Here is a 17,841-nt window from a genome sequence, read left to right on the forward strand (position 1 = left end):
CAGAGTTCTTGCTGGGTAATACCCCTTGATTTTTGTCCTCTCTCAGCCTCCAAAGAGAGGCCTTGTCATTGTCTACTGGAATACTGAAACCACCTTCTAGTTGTCTTACCTTCATCCATCTGTTTTCCACAGGCTTCTAAGTCATCTTTCTTAAACTGTAAGTCTGAGCTTGTCACTTGCCTGCAGAATATCTGTCCAAGGCTTAGAGTGACTTCAGGAGAAAGGCCAAGTTCTTAACAGGCTTCCATGATATGTCTTTGTTTTCTCCCTCTTTCCAGCTCTCTGCAGACCTCCTCGCCAGTGCACCAGCTAGAGCACCCCTCACTCCTACTGCCGGGATTTCAACACGCGGTTTTGTCTAAAACTCCACGACAAGTAGGCTGTGTGTCTTTCAGGATTCAGCTCAGAATCACCTTTTCCTTCCTTATTCTTCTCAAATCCTGGGCAGTCTGGCTTGGGTACCTCCCATGAGCTCCTTCAGCATCTTGGGCTCTCAATCCCTGCACTTATCACACTGTATTGTAATTGTCTAGATCTGTCTTTCTATCTCCTTTCTCTCTTTAATTATCAACTCCCTGGGGCAGAGGCATGGAATATCCTTTGTGTTTCAAATGCCTAACAAAATTCCTAGCTTTGGAAAGCACTCCATAAGTGATTATTGAATACATAAATGAATGAGAGCTGGAGCTATTTTAAAAAAACAAAAACCATACCAAAACAAAAAACTACCTTCTTGGTTATTTTAAAGACTACATTATATTTTACGAAATCCAAAAATTTACTCAGAAAACTTATTTGACATTTAAGTTTTCTTTAAAATTCCAGTATAGTCATTAATACTCATATAAAATATTTCCTACATTTCAGATTACAAAGTAGTAATGTTCTCATGATCACGATACATTTTCCAATTGTTTTTCAAAGAGATTTAACCAAGTTACCAGCAGTGTTTGACAGCTCTCACTTCTTTAAATATGAACTTTTAAAAATACTTTTAACTTGATCATTAAAATGCTCTCTCTTGTAAATTTACATTTCTAGATTTCTAATGAATATTTTTTCATTGTTTACAACCAATGGTAACTTAAGTCTTGTCTGTTAATGTATAATGCATAACGTCAGGCAGAACAACTCTGTAGTTGTTTAAGAAAGATTTCTTGAGAGGAGTGTGCAGGATTGATTAGAGAAGAAAGATAAATACAGGGAAACCAATTAGGAACCTGTTAAAGCATTCCAAGAAGGAGAAAATGAAGCTTTGATCTAGAACCCTGTCAACTGGAATGGAAAAGGGGATGCATTTAAAAGACATGAATATACATAAATCAGAATAAAAGAGAGAAAATCTAAAATACTTGAGGATACTAATGTAACTTAAATAAAGACCATTTTGTATTTGATTGCAAGATAACTGGCTATTAGATATCTGTATCTAATTCAAGCCTAAATTATAAGGGGATGAAATAATTTCCTGGATGATATGGTCGAGAGAAAACTTCAGAGGAAATGAAGTAATGCGGCCCCCATGTGGTGTGGACTCATTCCCAACTGACCCCTACTTCCTGCGGGAGGTCAGCCCACTGTGACCAGGCAGAAGGGCTGGAAGGAAGAGGCATGGGATTGAGGCTCTGACTGAGGATCCATGTGCCAGGGACTGTGCTTGATGATGGCACATACGTTAAACCATTTGATATTCATGATAACTCTGCATTATGAATATCAGTTACATCTCCATCTTATTGATGATAAGATTGAATTCTGAGAGACAAAGTAGTTTCCTCCAAATTACACAGCTCTAAATGTCAGAACTTGGTTTCCGCATCAGTCTGAGTCTGGAGGCTATAATCTTTCCACCTGTCCCTACAGCTCTTCCTGGGGAAGAATTTCCCACCATATCCCTGCATATAATTATTTCAAAGAAGGTGCAAAAAAAAAATTCCTATCTGGATGATTATTTTTGGTCTTGGGAAATGGAAAGTCTAGGGGAGACAGAGGAGGATGTTTATTTATATATATGGTCTTATGAAATCTCATGGGTAGCTACTTTCTTTCAATCCCCTGGACAAGTTGTTAGGGCTACCTTACCTTTCTTTTTTCCTGGCACCTAAAATAATTTTACATCATGGTCCTCTAAATTTTCTGTCAGCCTAGCCAGTTAAATCAAAGCACTCTCTTAGTTACTCTTTGAAAACTATTTTCCCGAAGTTACCTGATATGAAATGTATTGTTCCCGAAGTTGGCTTGCAGAATTCCATGCAATCTTTCCATGTACTGAGACTTTAGCTTTCTCAATCCACTTCAGAATTGACTCCAGCATTTCATTGTATTCTTCTAAATGGGATGCTGCCTGAAAAATCATTAACATTCAGATAAGAAATGTAAACTCTGCTTCCTGAGCTAGAAGTCAGTCTTCGATCTCTCTTTGGATATAATAATCCTAGGAATTGATCATTATGATATCTGTGATATCTAAAGGTATCATGAAAAATTATTTGCTTATTGAACATCTATTAAGGACTTCCCAGTGACTTTAGGATAAACTCCAAGTTCTTACTATGGTTGAATAATCTTTTAAAAAAATTCTCCATTCTTATCTCTTATTCCTCTACCTAGCTCTTCTCTCTCTCTCCTTTCCTACTCTACCCTCACTGAGTAAGGAGGTGGTAGGTGGGGATTATAGGTTTCAATATTATAATTTATTGGTTGCAAATTCTGATTTAACTCATCCCTGATTGCAGAAAGAAACATAATCAATTTGCAAAAGTTCAGTCTATGCTCAACAATTATGATGATGTGTGACCTGAACCAGTTAAGTAAAGGCAAACATATACATATATATATATATATATATTTACTTATTTATAAAATGTCCATTTATATGAACACCTTTGTCAATAAATTTATAATATGGTTTGATATAAAATAAAGTCAGGTTTACATGTAAATCTTAGGAATACAGGCATGGTATGAAATAAGCTACACTTAAATTACTCTCATCATTGTCCATATTATCTTTTCACTTATTTTTAAAAGCAAAAAATAGAAAATTGAATTTTGGCTTCAGAGAATGTTGATTACCAGCTGGGAAAACATACCTGGCTGAGCCTAGAGAGCCGGTTATCGGCCTGTCTAATGGCCTGCTGGTGAAGTTCAGTCAGTTTTCCTATCTTCTTGGCCAGTGGTTTACCCAGTTGGCCATTCTGTTCCGAGAATTTTTGTACTGCTTCATCCAGGTCCATTAATTTTAAGTTACAGACATCTAATTCCTTTCCTAGCACCTGGATGGTCATCAAAAGGAAAGAACGTTAGACTGTAGATAATAAATTTCTCCAGATTTTCCAGAATCAGAAGGATTATATTTTAGATGATTTTTGTAGAAGCCAAATATATAAGAATAATTCAACTATGATCAGTTCATTTCTGTTTCTTCAGTTGAAAAGGCAGAGCAGGATGTTTTGTAACCCTGGTGTTTATTTCCCATGAGGCTGAGAGAGCTAAAATTTTCCTTCAGTCCCACCCAAAAAGGATTAGTCACTTTACTCATTGGCAAAATGAGAACAGGGATTTAACTACCAAGAACATCCTTCATGGGCTTCCCTGGTGGCTCAGTGGTTGAGAGTCCACCTGCCGATGCAGGGGACACGGGTTCGTGCCCCGGTCCAGGAAGATCCCACATGCCACGGAGTGGCTGGGCCTGTGAGCCATGGCCGCTGAGCCTGTGTGTCTGGAGCCTGTAGCTCCGCAGCGGGAGAGGCCACAACACTGAGAGACCCGCGTACCGCAAAAAAAAAAAAAAAAAAGAACATCCTTCATTTTGAAATTTATATACTTGTAATCCTAAACCATCATTTAGTCCTTTGACACTATATATGCATGTATATTTATGAATACAGTTTAACTGTGATAATAAATTGTATGATATAAGTAGCTCTATATTATTGTATTTACAATTTTTTTTTACTGCCTGCCTTTACTCTCTGGTTTTCATGAAGCCTGCTAATCAAGGAGGCTTTTTTTTTTTTTTCTGTATCTTCAAAATAAACGAATGCACTCAAAATATTTAATTCATTCAAGAGCACCCCTTATATTTCCACTTCTCCTTCCTTACCTTTTGGTCAGTTTTAGCTTGAACTAAATTATCTGTCTTTGCTCTCAGCTTGGTTAGAATAGTTGTGAGATCTTTGGCTATCTTCTGAATTTGCTGGCTGAATTCCTGACTCATGGCCTTGCTCTGTTCAACTTCTTTTATTTTGTCCTGGATCTAAATAATCAATGAGAACAGCAAAATCAACCATGGTAAAAATTGGATAATTAATACTAACATATATCTCCATCTTCAGATATTGCCAAGAGGCACTTTAGGTCATCAACACCGCTTTGGCATCAAAGTGCCTCAACAAGCCAGCCACGTGCAATTACAAGCTCTCATGGTTTTCCCTGCAGCCTTACTTCCCACCATTTTACGTATTAACTGCACCTCTTTCTGCTGCTATTTCAGCAAAGGAACAAGCAATGCATGTACAGTGATTCACTCATCAGATGTTTACAGGAAGCAGTGCAGATAGCTGACTTTGAATTCTATCTTCTCCACTTACTAACTCTGTGACCCTAAACATACAAACTCTTCTAAGCCTTTTTCTTCATAAAATGGAAGACGATTCCAGATAATTGGAGGCACACAGATTTGTGTCCATGCACCTTTTCATAAGTAACTGTTAATGATCTGTTAACTCTTTTTCTAACTTCCAATTACCTCTGTATAGTATGACAAAAAAGCACAGAACATGTCCAATGGAAAGGAAAATGAAAAATCTCAGTTAATATTTACAAGTTTCTAATGGCTTTGATTTGATATGATAACAAACATTCATATTTTGCTTATAATAAAATGTTGAAGGGAAGATGGTAAAGAAATATGTTCTTTGTATAAATGAAAGGCCTTAAAAAAATCTCTTTAAGTGATGAAGATGTAATGTATGGCATGGTGACTATAGTTAACAATCTTATATTGCATACTTGAAGGTTGCTAACAGAGTACTTCTTAAAAGTTTTCATCACAAGAAAAAAAAGTTTTATAACTATGTATGGTTTGAATGCTAATTAGATTTATTGTGCTGATCATTTTGTAATATATAAAAATAGCAAATCAAATCTCCTTAGTAGTGAGGAAATACACCATTAAAAGAGTACTTTTTGGGGTTTCCCTGGTGGCACAGTGGTTGAGAGTCCGCCTGCCGATGCAGGGGACACGGGTTCGTGCCCCGGTCCGGGAAGATCCCACATGCCGTGGAGCATGAGCCATGGCCGCTGAGCCTGCACGTCCGGAGCCTGTGCTCCGCAACGGGAGAGGCCACAACAGTGAGAAGCCCGCGTACCACATAAAAAAAAAAAAAAAAAAAAAAAAAGAGTACTTTTTTTGACTTCATTATTTTGAGTTGAGCACTAACGTAAATGGAATGCATGTGAATAACTCTATTATAGGGAAATTTATCCAGAGGGAAAAAACCCTGAAATTTGAACTTCTTTTTTTAAGATCTGAACTCGCCAAATCATCCTTCCCGAAAGACCTTCCAATGTCCAAGAAGAAAAACCAAATAAATAATACTGTAAAATATTAGTATTAAAATTAACATTTTAATACTTAAAATAGAAAATAATATTTTAGTTTAGGTCAATAGTAGGATGCAGTAGAATTAGACTTTGATGAAAAATTTTAAACACTTTGTATCATACACTGGAGAGTCTAAAAGGTACAGCACACTTACATGAATTTTATAGTTTTATAGTTTCTACAATGCAATACTACTTTCCATTTCATGTAGTAGTTTAGAATTATCCTCCCTTTATCTTCTGTAGACCAGTTTTAACTAAACTGCTTTAGTGTTAGGCCACCAAGAAGGTCCTAAAACCCATTATGTTTCCATACAAATGCTACCGAAGCTATTTTCCCAACGTGAAAGTGTATGTTCTTTACGAGGAGTTAAGATAGAAATATCTCTCTGATCTCAGTACTATGAATGGCTATGTAGCAATTTGTTAAATTAAAAAAAAAAAGATTTGTTTTAAAATTTATACACATTCCTTTCCTTAGTTATTTGGAAGTTAGAGTTAGACTGATAGGACTTCCTCTAGACACAATACGGGACCCTATAGCATGCATTTGGGGTAGAAAACTCATTCCTGGTTTTACCTTATTTTTTTTAACTCTGATTTTCCCTTTTTTCAAATATCTTCACCTACTACATCTTGCTGAACTGAAACAACCAAAGAAGAGTGCCTGGCAGATTCTGGATACTCAATAAATATTTGTTGAATACATGAAATGTATCTTTGTTTCTTTGAGTAATTTCCTTTTGGAAGCAGATAAATTATCTTTAATGTTTGACAGTATTGTTAACATCTAATATCTTCTCATATGCTTCTTGCCTATGAATAAGACCTCTAATTTAATATTATTATTTTATACTGATCTTTTTTTTTTAACTCTGTTTCCATGAAGACAGGATTGTGAAAATCACGAACTCTCATACAAGAGTACTGAGCCTATAAAAGAGTGGAAAAGTACTCTTTCTTGACCATAGGTTTACCTGATCATGGATAGTTCCTAGGTCCAAGGCTGCTTCAGCTAGCTGAAGAGAGAGTTCAGAAGGTAATATAGTATAAAGACCAAGATACTTATTCTTCTGTTCTTCAGCTATTTTCTCAATGTTCTGTCGGTGATTTGTGGCTTCTGTTAGGAGAATCTGAAGAAAAGATCAACATAAGAAAGTTCTGGGAGCCTGATAAGGAAATTAATTTTTATGGATACAGAGACAAGGCTATGTATTGTTCCTCAAAATATGATTAAGTGTGGAATTAGAGAAACACAGTTACAAAAAGCAAAATTTTCTTTAGTCTCAATAAGAAGCATGTCCACTTTATACAGAACAAAAGAAAGCCCAATGAAATAATACTAAAAGTCTTTTATGGAAAACATTTCTAAAATTTTTTAATTCAATTATTTCATTGAATATAAACAGATACATTTGATTAAAAGCAGGACAATTTTTTAACATGATGGGTCTAGGGAATGAGTTTTGTACCTTAAGTTCTTCAAGTTGAGCATCTATTTCTATTGTTGGATTCCCCAAATACTCCTTCGTTTCCTGAACCCAAGATTTTACTGAATTGATTAGGGTCTCCACCACTTCTCGCTCCTTCAGCTCCTGCCTTACCACCTTTCCGCTCTTCTTCACTTTCTCCTGTATGCTTTAGAAACAATAAAGGGAGAAAGCAGATGTGGATTGAAATGAAAGGAACCCCCCCAATATATGACATCAAATTGTCAAAAACAGACATTAAAAAAGTGAAGCCACCTATCTTTTTTCCAAGTAAAGACACTTCCCCCAAACTGCCAGATAATTTTCAGAAACATTTAAGTTTACTTCAAGTATAACAGAAGAAAATACATCATGTGAAGTGAATGATTTATCCCTGGAAAATTGGGAGCTGACATACTCCCATGACACTAAACTGCAATTCATTTTCTTGTCGAGAGTAACCTGAAGATTGTTTATTTATTTCCTCTTTGAAAATCTACTCATGATGCAGAATCATCAGCCTTTAAAAGTAATGTGTAACTGGAATATTTGTGCCTATTAGAAACTAGTCTTTAAATAAAGACTCAAACTTTGGAAATTTTATGATTAATAATGTTCAACATCCAAATTGTAAGTCTTTATTTGAATTGACATAAATTTGGTTAAAAAGATTTAAACACGTGGAGTCAGATTATCCTGAACTCATCTATAAGTGAAGGGGTGAATGTAGGACATGTATGAGTAATAGTAGTTAATACAGGAGTTAAATTACATAGTGATGTTTCCTCTCTGGCCCCATAAGTGAATCAGGCTGGTTACATATCATTAAGATTAACTTTCAGGACTTCCCTGGTGGCACAGTGGTTAAGAATCCCCCTGCCAACACAGGGGACACAGGTTCAAACCCTGGTCCAGGAAGATCCCACATGCCGCAGAAAAACTAAGCCTGTGTGCCACAACTACTGAGCCCATGTGCCACAACTACTGAGCCCGTGCGCCACAACAAGAGAAGCCCACACACCGCAACGAAGAGTGGCCCCCACTCTCCACAACTAGAGAAAACCTGTGTGTAGCAATGAAGACCCACCACAGCCATAAATAAATAAATAAATAAATAAATAAACAAACAAACAAATAAATAAAAGATTAACTTTCTCTAAGTTCACTATCAGTAAATGACTATTATTTACCTGGACTTTGGTATCATCCTTGCTCTAATCTATGTGTCATCCAATTTAGCCAATGAGTTATCAAGATTTATCAAAACCAAGTACTCAATAGCTCCCAACTGTTTACCTTTTAAGCTTTATGTCTCATGAATCGCCCCATCACCCAAGAGTTCTCCTGAGGTGACATGCTTCCTTCCGCGCTTTCTTACTTGCTATTCCCCTGTTTGCAGAACTCTCCTCCCACCTCACTGGCTGGCTTAAGCCTGCTTAGTCTTTAGCTTCAATACCCTTCTGAAGAGAAGCCTTCCTTGACTCCTCTCCTAGATTAGTTGCCTCTGCTTTGATTTCCCTTAGTGCCCCCCCACCATCCTTGCATCTTTAGTTGTCTACCTCTGCTGCTTGACTGTAAACTACCTGAAGGCAGAGATTGCATCTGGTTCATTACTATATTTCTAAGTACGACTAGATATGTACTAGATAGCAAGGATGACAGGAACAGAGTCCCACATTTTTAAGGTGGTGTGGGGGGAGCACCCCCAGACTCTTAATACCACATTTGGCCCTTTGGGTCATGGCCAAGTTTAGAAGCAGAGAATGAGAGCGGGTGTATAATTACTTCAGGCACTGGTCCTGCATTGTCGTGATTTCCTGCACAGTGGGTGGCTCTTCTCCAGGGTACAGCGTGGCCCCATCCTGGAGCATGCTCAGTGCTTGCTGCTCTAGCATCCATAAGCCCGACTGTTGCTGTTCCAGCTCCAGAATGAATGTGTCATGATATTCAAGAAGAGTTAAGAGTTCTGCTTTTGAGGCTTTCTCTGCTGAACTTCCCGGTAATTTATCTTGCAGCTTATTAATCATTTCAGTGGCTTTTTTAACCTGATGACAAATGTACATACTATGAAGTTCAAAGTAAATAAACTGAAAAAAAAAGAGGGTGATTCCCATAAATGCCAAATCTGACACTAATGCACTGGAGCACGTTAAAGATGATGGTGTCAACTCTAAATCTTAGGAAACTAAAATGTGAACAATCTCCTTAACATGGAAGGAAAGACCACTACTATTATCCTGGGTTTTAAGATTTAATCTCAAAATAACATCAGGGCAGGGACTTCCCTGGCAGTCCAATGTTTAAGACTCTGTGCTCCCAATGCAGGGGGCACGGGTTCGATCCCTGGTTAGGGAACTAAGATCCCACATGCCGCATGGCGTGGCCAAAAATAAATAAATAAATAAAAATAATAATATAATAATAGGGCAATCAGACATTTCATAACATAGAAAAAGGTTTTTTAAAAAATTCTCTTTTACTAAACAGATAAAAGAAAAACTCTTTTCAATACTTACGCTAACATGAATAAGTGCCTTTGAGTCATAAAGGAACATGTGGCTTAAAACTTGAACCCTACTTAAAAGGGAAGATATTAAATTAAACAGGATTTGGAAAATGAGTTAAATTCCTGCTTATTTCATGGCAACGACAAAGTGTTTTGCACTTTTTCAGGGCCAGGAAAGAAAGTGTCACTAAGAGCCTCACAAATGGGGCAAAATGGGCTTGTCCTCCTTTCAAAATGTGATTACTTGGCTTATTTCCTATTAAAATAACTGGACCCAGACTTGGGACTAAATTGCACATTGCATATGTATTTTATTTCATATTTTGGTTTTCACATCAATGTAAATAGAGATTTTTTAAAAAAGGCTTTTTACTTTCATAAGGCCGATTTGAAAAAAGGAGCAAAATACCACTTTTCAAAATACATTCTCATCAGCAAAGAAACAATACTTTGAGCCCATCACTAATGGAGATTACCTTATTGTTAAAGCTCTTCCACTCATCCACTGCATCTTCCAGTATCTTCTCCTGGTCCTGGGCCACAGCGCGGAGCCGTGTCCAGCGCTGCCAGACAGCCGTCATCGACCTGCTTATGGTTGCTTTGCTGGCGCCATTTCCGGTTCTCTCCAGTTCTGAAGCTTTACCCTCTAAGGCCACAGTTTTCTCATGAAAAGAGTTAACTACTGACACTAAAGCCTGGGTGGTTAGAGGAACAGAGGTTGAGGGAAGAGATGGTTGTTTTCAAAAGCTCCATGGATTTTGGTAAAGCTTAAAATTATCCGCAAAAGGAAATGTTCCTACATATGTTTATTTTCCTCTGGTAATTCTTACTTTTACAATTAATTTGTAATTGAGTTAGGCTTGGCTTTTTTAAAGAGGTAAGGTGAATACGTATTTATTACAAACAAACATGCTGCTTGAGATGACATTCTCCCATTTTTAAAAACTAGCAAAAATATAAGTGAATGGAATTTGATATTTAAGTATGTCACATTCTACCTTATACTGCTGTGATATGAGTGAGACTCAGTTATTAATTTTTGAATTTTAATTGAATTAATCTAAGTTACACTAGAAAGTATTTACTGAAATCTACTGTATCACATCTTATCAGAAGCAAATTGCTCTGAATGTGTCTTTTTAAACCTAGCTATGTATTTCTAAAGGGGATCCTAAAAAGATGACAGCATTTAATTAAGTTAAAACTGCTATGAAATGTGGTTAAATGTATCCTTTTTGTGTTGAAAAAGCCCAGGTGGAAATGAAGATTTATTGACTTGTTTCTGGAACTATCATATTGCAAAGACCCATTACAGTTACAATGAAAGAATATTAAAAAAACAACAACAAAACTAACCTTGTGTCCTGACAATTTTTCTTCTGCTTCATGACTGGAAGAAGTCTTCAATAAAGAAAACTCAGACAGTTTCTTTTCCGCATCATTCATCAGTTCAATAACCTCTTCCCTTGCTTTCTGGTAATCCTGCCATTCAGCTGCACATCTTGAAAAAATCCAACACACATCAATAAGCAACTTAAAATCACACATCTCTATGCAGAGTTCTGATGTCAATATGTCTAGTGATACTTAAGAGAAAAGAATGAACAATAATGTATATCATTAGTATATTCCATTTTCCATGTGAAAATCCATTTCACTAGAATATAAAGAGCAAAACAACTCCAATACCTCTGCAAGAGATCTAATTGGACCTGTGACTCCTGTATTGTCCCCTGGCTTTTCTCTTCCAGGGAGGCCATTTTCTGTGCTAAGTCCTCTTTTCCAGTTGGCTTGATGAGTGGGCCCAGCTTGGCTACTAGGCCTTGGAGTTCCTCCAGATTGCTGTGGAACTGATCCTCTGTACTAAAAAACTCCATGTGGTTTTTGAGACTTTCCTCTGCACTCTCCACATCTAGGCCGTTGCCTGTCAGCTGTAACATTTCATGAGCATCGTCAAGCCAGTCATTAGCTGCTTGAAACACTTGATAGTACCTTTGACACTGACTGTACATCTGAGTCAAGGTAGCCTGAAAAACAGCAATTGCAAACATAATCAACTCTCTTTTGCAACGTGTTTGCCAAAAATAATTTATGCTTTCCATTTCTTTTCCAGTCTTCAGTCACATGGATGTATGTGTATAAATGAATTGATAAGCTGGTAACATTTTTTGGGTGCAATCCATTATTATCCTTTACATTCCCTTCTGTTGTTCTTGTTATAATTTTATTATTGCAGTTAAAATAAATAAACAAGGACACAGATGGAATAGAAATTTATGATGGTTCTGAAATGTCCTCTCTTTAAAGAAAAAATATAATGCTTACTAATATGTGGCAGAATGAATATTCACCAAAGTGAAATAATGACTCATTTAGGTAGGAGTATAATAATACCAGTAGGAATGTAAACTGGTATAGCCACTATGGAAAGCAGCATGGAAGTTCCTCAAGAAATTAACTGCCAATATGATCCAGCAATCTCACTTCTGGGTATTTATCCAAAGAAAATGAAATCATTATCTCGAAGAGATATCTGTACTCTCATGTTCATAACCATGCTATTCACAATAGTCAAGGTATGGAGACAACCTAAGTGTCCATCCACAGATGGATGAATTTAAAAAAAATACACACCTTGGAATATTATTCAGCCTTAAAAAAGAAGGAAGTCCTGTCATTTCCAAAAACACGGACAAACCTGGAGGATATTACTCTAAGTGAAATAAGCCAGACAGAAAAAGATAAATATCACATGGTCTCACAAATATCATATGGACTCTAAAAAAAAAAAAAAAAAAAAGCAAAAGCTGAAATCAGAGAAACTTAGAGTAGAAAACTGGTTGCCAGGGGCTGCAGGGTGAACAAAATAGAGAGGTTGGTAAAATGGTGCAAACTTTTTGGGAATTCCTGGTGGTCCAGGGGTTAAGATTCCATGATCTCACTGCTGAGGGCCCAGGTTCAATCCCTGGTTGGGGAACTAAAATCCCACAAGCTGTGTGGTGCAGCCAAAAAAAAAAAAATGGTGCAAACTTTTAGTTTTAAGTTGAATAAGGTCTGAGGATCTAATGTGTAACATGGTGACTGTAGCTGATAACAGTGTAACGTATAATTGAAATTTGCTTAACAAGTAGCAATTAAATGTTTTAACCAAAAAAAAAGATAAAGATAAATACGTGATGTGATGGATGTGTTAACTTGTTAATTGACTTGAAGAAGGAATTCTTTCACAATGTATACATATATCAAACCATTACACTGTACACTTTAAATATCTCACCATTTTCTGTGTCAATTATCCCTCAATAAAGCTGGAGGGGAAAAAAGGGAGTGTAATAACACCAAACTTCCAAAACGGCATTTACCAGACTAAATAGTCATTTCTGGTAGTGAAATAGTAGCCTATAAGTCTTGCATAGAGACTAGGATAGAAAAGTTGAAGATTGGAAAGCTGAGCCCTGTGCAATGAAGTCCATTCAAATCCAGAAGGAAAGGAAACACTCTAATTGGCCATCAGTGGCTGGACAAGACAAGCCATTACTGTCAAGCAAAGATGCAGAGAAGTGGTAGAGAAAGTACATGTAAGATTAGCACTTAATGAGGAAAGAGTGAGGATGGCAAAGCAAAGAATCAGCGGTGGAGGGTAGAAATGCCACCAGAACCGTGACCTTTAGTCATTTGGGCCAAGCCAATCAATAAGACTACCAATCACAAATGGCAGAAGTAGGGCCACCTTAGCAGATTCAAGAGTTTGGTTCAAAAATCACCAAATCAACAGAAGCAAGCTTACATGACAGATGTTTTTCAAGAATGAAAATTCCAGGTAACTTCTGTTTTGATTCTTCACTCTGGGTTAAATACTGCATCTCTATCTCTACAGCTATAAGGACACAGTTTTTTTTTTTTTTTTTTAGTTTCTGCTTTATAACAAAGTGAATCAGTCATACATATACATCTGTTCCCACATCCCTTCCCTCCTGCGTCTCCCTCCCTCCCACCCTCCCCATCCCACCCCTCCAGGCGGTCACAAAGCACCGAGCCGATCTCCCTGTGCTCTGCGGCTGCTTCCCACTATCTATCTACCTTATGTTTGGTAGTGTATATATGTCCATGCCTCTCTTTCGCTTTGTCACAGCTTACCCTTCCCCCTCCCCATATCCTCAAGTCCATTCTCAAGTAGGTCTGTGTCTTTATTCCTGTTTTACCCCTAGGAGATCATTCCCTGACACCATACACAAAAATAAGCTCAAAATGGATTAAAGACCTAAGTGTAAGGCCAGAAACTATCAAACTCTTAGAGAAAAACATAGGCAGAACACTCTATGACATAAATCACAGCAAGATCCTTTTGGACTCCTAGAGAAATGGAAATAAAAACAAAGATAAACAAATGGGACCTAATGAAACTTCAAAGCTTTTGCACAGCAAAGGAAACCATAAACAAGACCAAAAGACAACCCTCAGAATGGGGACATAGTTTTTTGAAAAAAAATTTAACAGTGGCCTGAACCAACATGAAAAGGTAAAAATGTACTAAATAGACTCTAGTTTAAGAAGTCAGAATTTTACATGATGAAGTTTACTAAGATTTTAACCACATGTTAAGATTTTTTTAAAAATTGTATTATTTAGTGTTAACCTTAATCTATGTGAAAAATAAAGTTAAATGATAGTTAAGAGTCATTGGGGGCTACCTCTACATCAGACCCTGCACTAAGAATATAAATCTGAAGAGGGAGATATTATTATCCCTCTTCCACAGAGAAAACTGAGACTTACAGGATGTAAGTAATTTGTTCAAGATCAAATAACTGAGATTAAAATCCAGGTGTGCTTTACTCCAAAGCTATAGTGACTATATTATCCTAAGGAAGGCTGTCCTTAACTTAAACGGCTGGTTGAAATCCCATAGAATCAGAGGGACAGATGTGGAGAAAAAGGGTCAAGGGATTAAAGTAAGTACACCTCTGGGCACTGTTGTATCTCTCTTATTTTTGAACGCACAGAGCCCCAGAACAAGTCACAATTAGGAGGCTAACCTGGGAAGTTCTGAGCATGCTCTCATTTCTTTGTTATCTTCAAGTCAAGTCATGATGGATATTCTAGTCTTGCTTCTCTTGTGCTTCAGGGAAGCCAGAGAAGAGGAAGCACTCCTCCCCGAGGAAGGGGTGGAGAGATGGGGCAACTGATGGGAGACCCCGCAAGAAAGCCTGGCTCAGCATCAAGTCAGGACTGCATCATCCATCTGCCTCTCTCCATCTGGAGACTCTTCATCCAGTACTAAGCTTAGAAATGCCAGGTTTCACATTGTTTTTTAAAAAGCATCACTACTTATTCATTGCTAATGAATGAACTTTATGATTAATTCCTCACATATGGTATTAATTATACTAGTGTTATCATTTATTATCTCTCCTAAAGGAGAGGGATAACTGAGATGTTCCTGTATTAAAACTAAAGTCAAGTCAATATGAAAATCACATGAAATGAATACCATGAGCATAAACAATAAAAGCACCTTTTTAAGTCACAATTGAAGATGATTCCATGTAGTAGTCAAAAAAAGAAATATTTAAGGAAGCAACTCTAAACAAAAAATCAAAACCAAAGAAATTTCTCACACCTATTTACAAAGAAGCAAAGTGGAAGAAAGAAAGGGGAAGCCCTGTGGTACCGACCTGTCTGGTGTGGAGAGCTTCCTGCAGGGCCCTGTCCAGCTCGGAGAGCTCAGCCAGCGTGTGCTGTAGGTCGGCAGAGATCAGCTCCTTGGCTCTCGTGAATTTCTCCTTCTCCCTGTTACTCAGTGCTTTCATTATCCTCAGGCTGGACTGCACCTCTTCCTGATGGATCTGGACCTTTCTGATCTCCTCCTGGACGTCCCGCAGGTTCAGGTCCAGGCACAGTGGCTCACTCAGCGCTGTCTCCACGCTCCGCAGCCGGTCCAGGGAGCGGCTCAGCTCCGTCTGGAAGTCTCTGCTCTGCACCATGCGGCTCTCACACTCCGTCACCGTCACACCAATGGTGGAAGTCAGCAGTTTTAACTCCTCTTGCCAGGCTTGGATCTGATGCTTGGCTTTCTCATAAGCTGAGGGGTCAAGATGCGGAACAAGATCTTCAAGATGCACAGTCACTCGTTTTAGAAGAATTCCTGAATCCTGGAGGCTTCCCGCCAGGGAGTGATACACTTTGAGCTTCTCCTCTGCAGGAAGCGTCTCCTCGTTCACCTTGGCCTGCTCTGTTCTCACAACCTCTAGTTGTTTCTCTAGCTGGTGGCACATCCTTTCATGCTCTTGATAAGCACTGGTGGTGTCTTCTAATAAGCTCACCCTTTGTTCTGTCTGTCGCTTCAGCCTGTGGTACAGGGTGACGAGATGCAGCATCTGGTCTGGTTGCCATGGCTGCCCTGTGCTGCGAAAACTTTCTTTCTTCTGGTTCAGTTCATCCACTGCTTCTGCAAGGGCTGCCACCTCTCCCCCAAGAGCTCGACAACCATCCTGAAGACACAGAGCCTCTTCAACACTCAGGTCGCTGGGGACTTGGCTCACCTTGGAGAACTGGTCTTCAAGATCACACAGAGACTGGGTTGTCAACTCGATCAAGGAATCATATTCTTTCTGGGCCAGAATTGCTTCCTGGACTTTATAGAACTTGTCTTTAGCCAAGTCGACAATTACATTGAACTGCAGGGGCAGTGTATTTAGCTTTTCGTTGAGGTAGGAATGATCGACTTCATTCAGCGTCGGCAGTATGGCCTGTCCAGTTCTCTGTAGCGTAAGGAGGAGATTTTCATATTCTGGAGATTGTTCAAGGATGTGTTGGTATTTGGCCAGTTGTGTCTGCAGCTCAGCACTCTCATTCATTAGGTTGATTTCAGGAAAGGTAACAATATCTGCTTGTTTTAGCCAGTGACAAGCTTTATCAAAATCTTCCTTAAAATGCTTCCTAGAAACCAAATTTTTCTCTAGTTCTTGTAGCCGATGGCTGCACTTTTGTAAAACGGTGTCATAGACACTCTGCAATTCCTGAAGCTTCCCCAGTACCTCACTCTTTTCCTGCTCTGTGACTCCTTTCATTAATTCGCGACCCTGGGCCCAAAGTCCAGTGACTTCATTTTGGTAAGTCTTGAGGCTGGCTTGTGCGCTCTTACATGTTTTCACTTGTTTGCTCACGTCATCCGGTAACAGGCAGATATGTTCACGGAACATTATCTTGCGCTCATGTTGCTGAATTTGGCTGGTTGCCTGGAACACTGCCATGAGAAACTGGGTTTTCTCGGACAAAGCCTTGTTTAAGTACTTTCGTCTCTGGCCCACTAAGTCGCTGAGACTATTCATATGCCTTTGGGCATCAGAGAGTACCTTCTGGATTATCTGCCTCTCATTGAGGCCAAGATCAGCCATCACCCTATCAGCATCCTTCATGAGTGATTTCAGGAGCATCTGTTTGACCTCCAGTTCACTGCAAATGGCAAGGTGATCCATGAGAAGGTTCTGGGTCATGTCAGGCGGGGGGCTCTGCTTAAGAGCCTCAGCAATGTTGGGTCGCTGCTCTTCCGCCCAGTCCATCAGCTCCTGAAATCTGGACCGGACCACACTTAACTCCTCCAGGTTGGTGACAGACACTTGGATTTTCCTTTCAACGAGGTCCTCAAGCTGAAACCAGCGTTGCTCAAGGTGACTCGTCTGTTCTTTGACTAGTTCTTTGTCATCTACATTCAGATGGTCTATCATATTCTGCTTTTGCCCTTTCAGATCGTCAATAGCCTGCTTTCTCTCCTGCACTGCCAGTGCCAACTTCTTCAAAGCTTCCAGGTGGATGGCTGTACTCTCTGCATCAGATCTATATGTATATATTAAAAGACATAAAATCAAGTTAACTTTAGTTAATACCTGTGTTTGTTCATATCACATTAAAGTGCATATCACCATCTTCTTTCTTAGCTTAGAGTGGTTCAATTCAGGGCTTATCGATAGAGATGCTATAATTATTATGGAATGTAAGACCCATATATTTCCATAGCAGAAGTTGAACCAAGATAGGTTGCCCAGATACTTCTTCTAGCTAAGGCTGCCCTCTCATCACATCTGAGGTGTACTTTAGCTTCTTCCTCTGACTCTCAGCGACTGAGCAGGATCTGCATATTAACAAGTTCCCTTGATGATTTGTGGAAACACTAAATATTGAGAAACACTGATCTACTGCATTCTTGAAAGGCACTCAGAGAAATTAAGTGATCTGTGATTGATGTGCTTTCCTGTGAGA

The 17,841-nt window shown here is 38.6% G+C and overlaps 1 protein-coding gene across 17 annotated transcripts in view; it reads right to left on the reverse strand.

The window, feature by feature from the left end:
• The window catches only part of SYNE1 (spectrin repeat containing nuclear envelope protein 1), a 466,561-nt gene that overhangs the window by 183,693 nt on the left and 265,027 nt on the right, over positions 1–17,841 (reverse strand). For all 17 annotated transcript variants that reach the window (XM_081251412.1, XM_081251411.1, XM_081251427.1 and 14 more), the window contains 10 exons: positions 15,258–17,418; positions 11,272–11,609; positions 10,939–11,083; positions 10,059–10,277; positions 8,862–9,121; positions 7,080–7,245; positions 6,585–6,740; positions 4,106–4,258; positions 3,093–3,275; positions 2,207–2,344 (listed from right to left, as the gene is read on the reverse strand). In XM_081251412.1, coding sequence (XP_081107538.1) covers positions 2,207–2,344; positions 3,093–3,275; positions 4,106–4,258; positions 6,585–6,740; positions 7,080–7,245; positions 8,862–9,121; positions 10,059–10,277; positions 10,939–11,083; positions 11,272–11,609; positions 15,258–17,418 — 3,919 coding nt within the window. The remainder of the gene's footprint in view (positions 1–2,206; positions 2,345–3,092; positions 3,276–4,105; positions 4,259–6,584; positions 6,741–7,079; positions 7,246–8,861; positions 9,122–10,058; positions 10,278–10,938; positions 11,084–11,271; positions 11,610–15,257; positions 17,419–17,841) is intronic.

This window comes from Mesoplodon bidens (assembly GCF_964165515.1).
Source record: "Mesoplodon bidens genome assembly, chromosome: 12".
Taxonomy (NCBI): Eukaryota; Metazoa; Chordata; class Mammalia; order Artiodactyla; family Ziphiidae; genus Mesoplodon; species Mesoplodon bidens.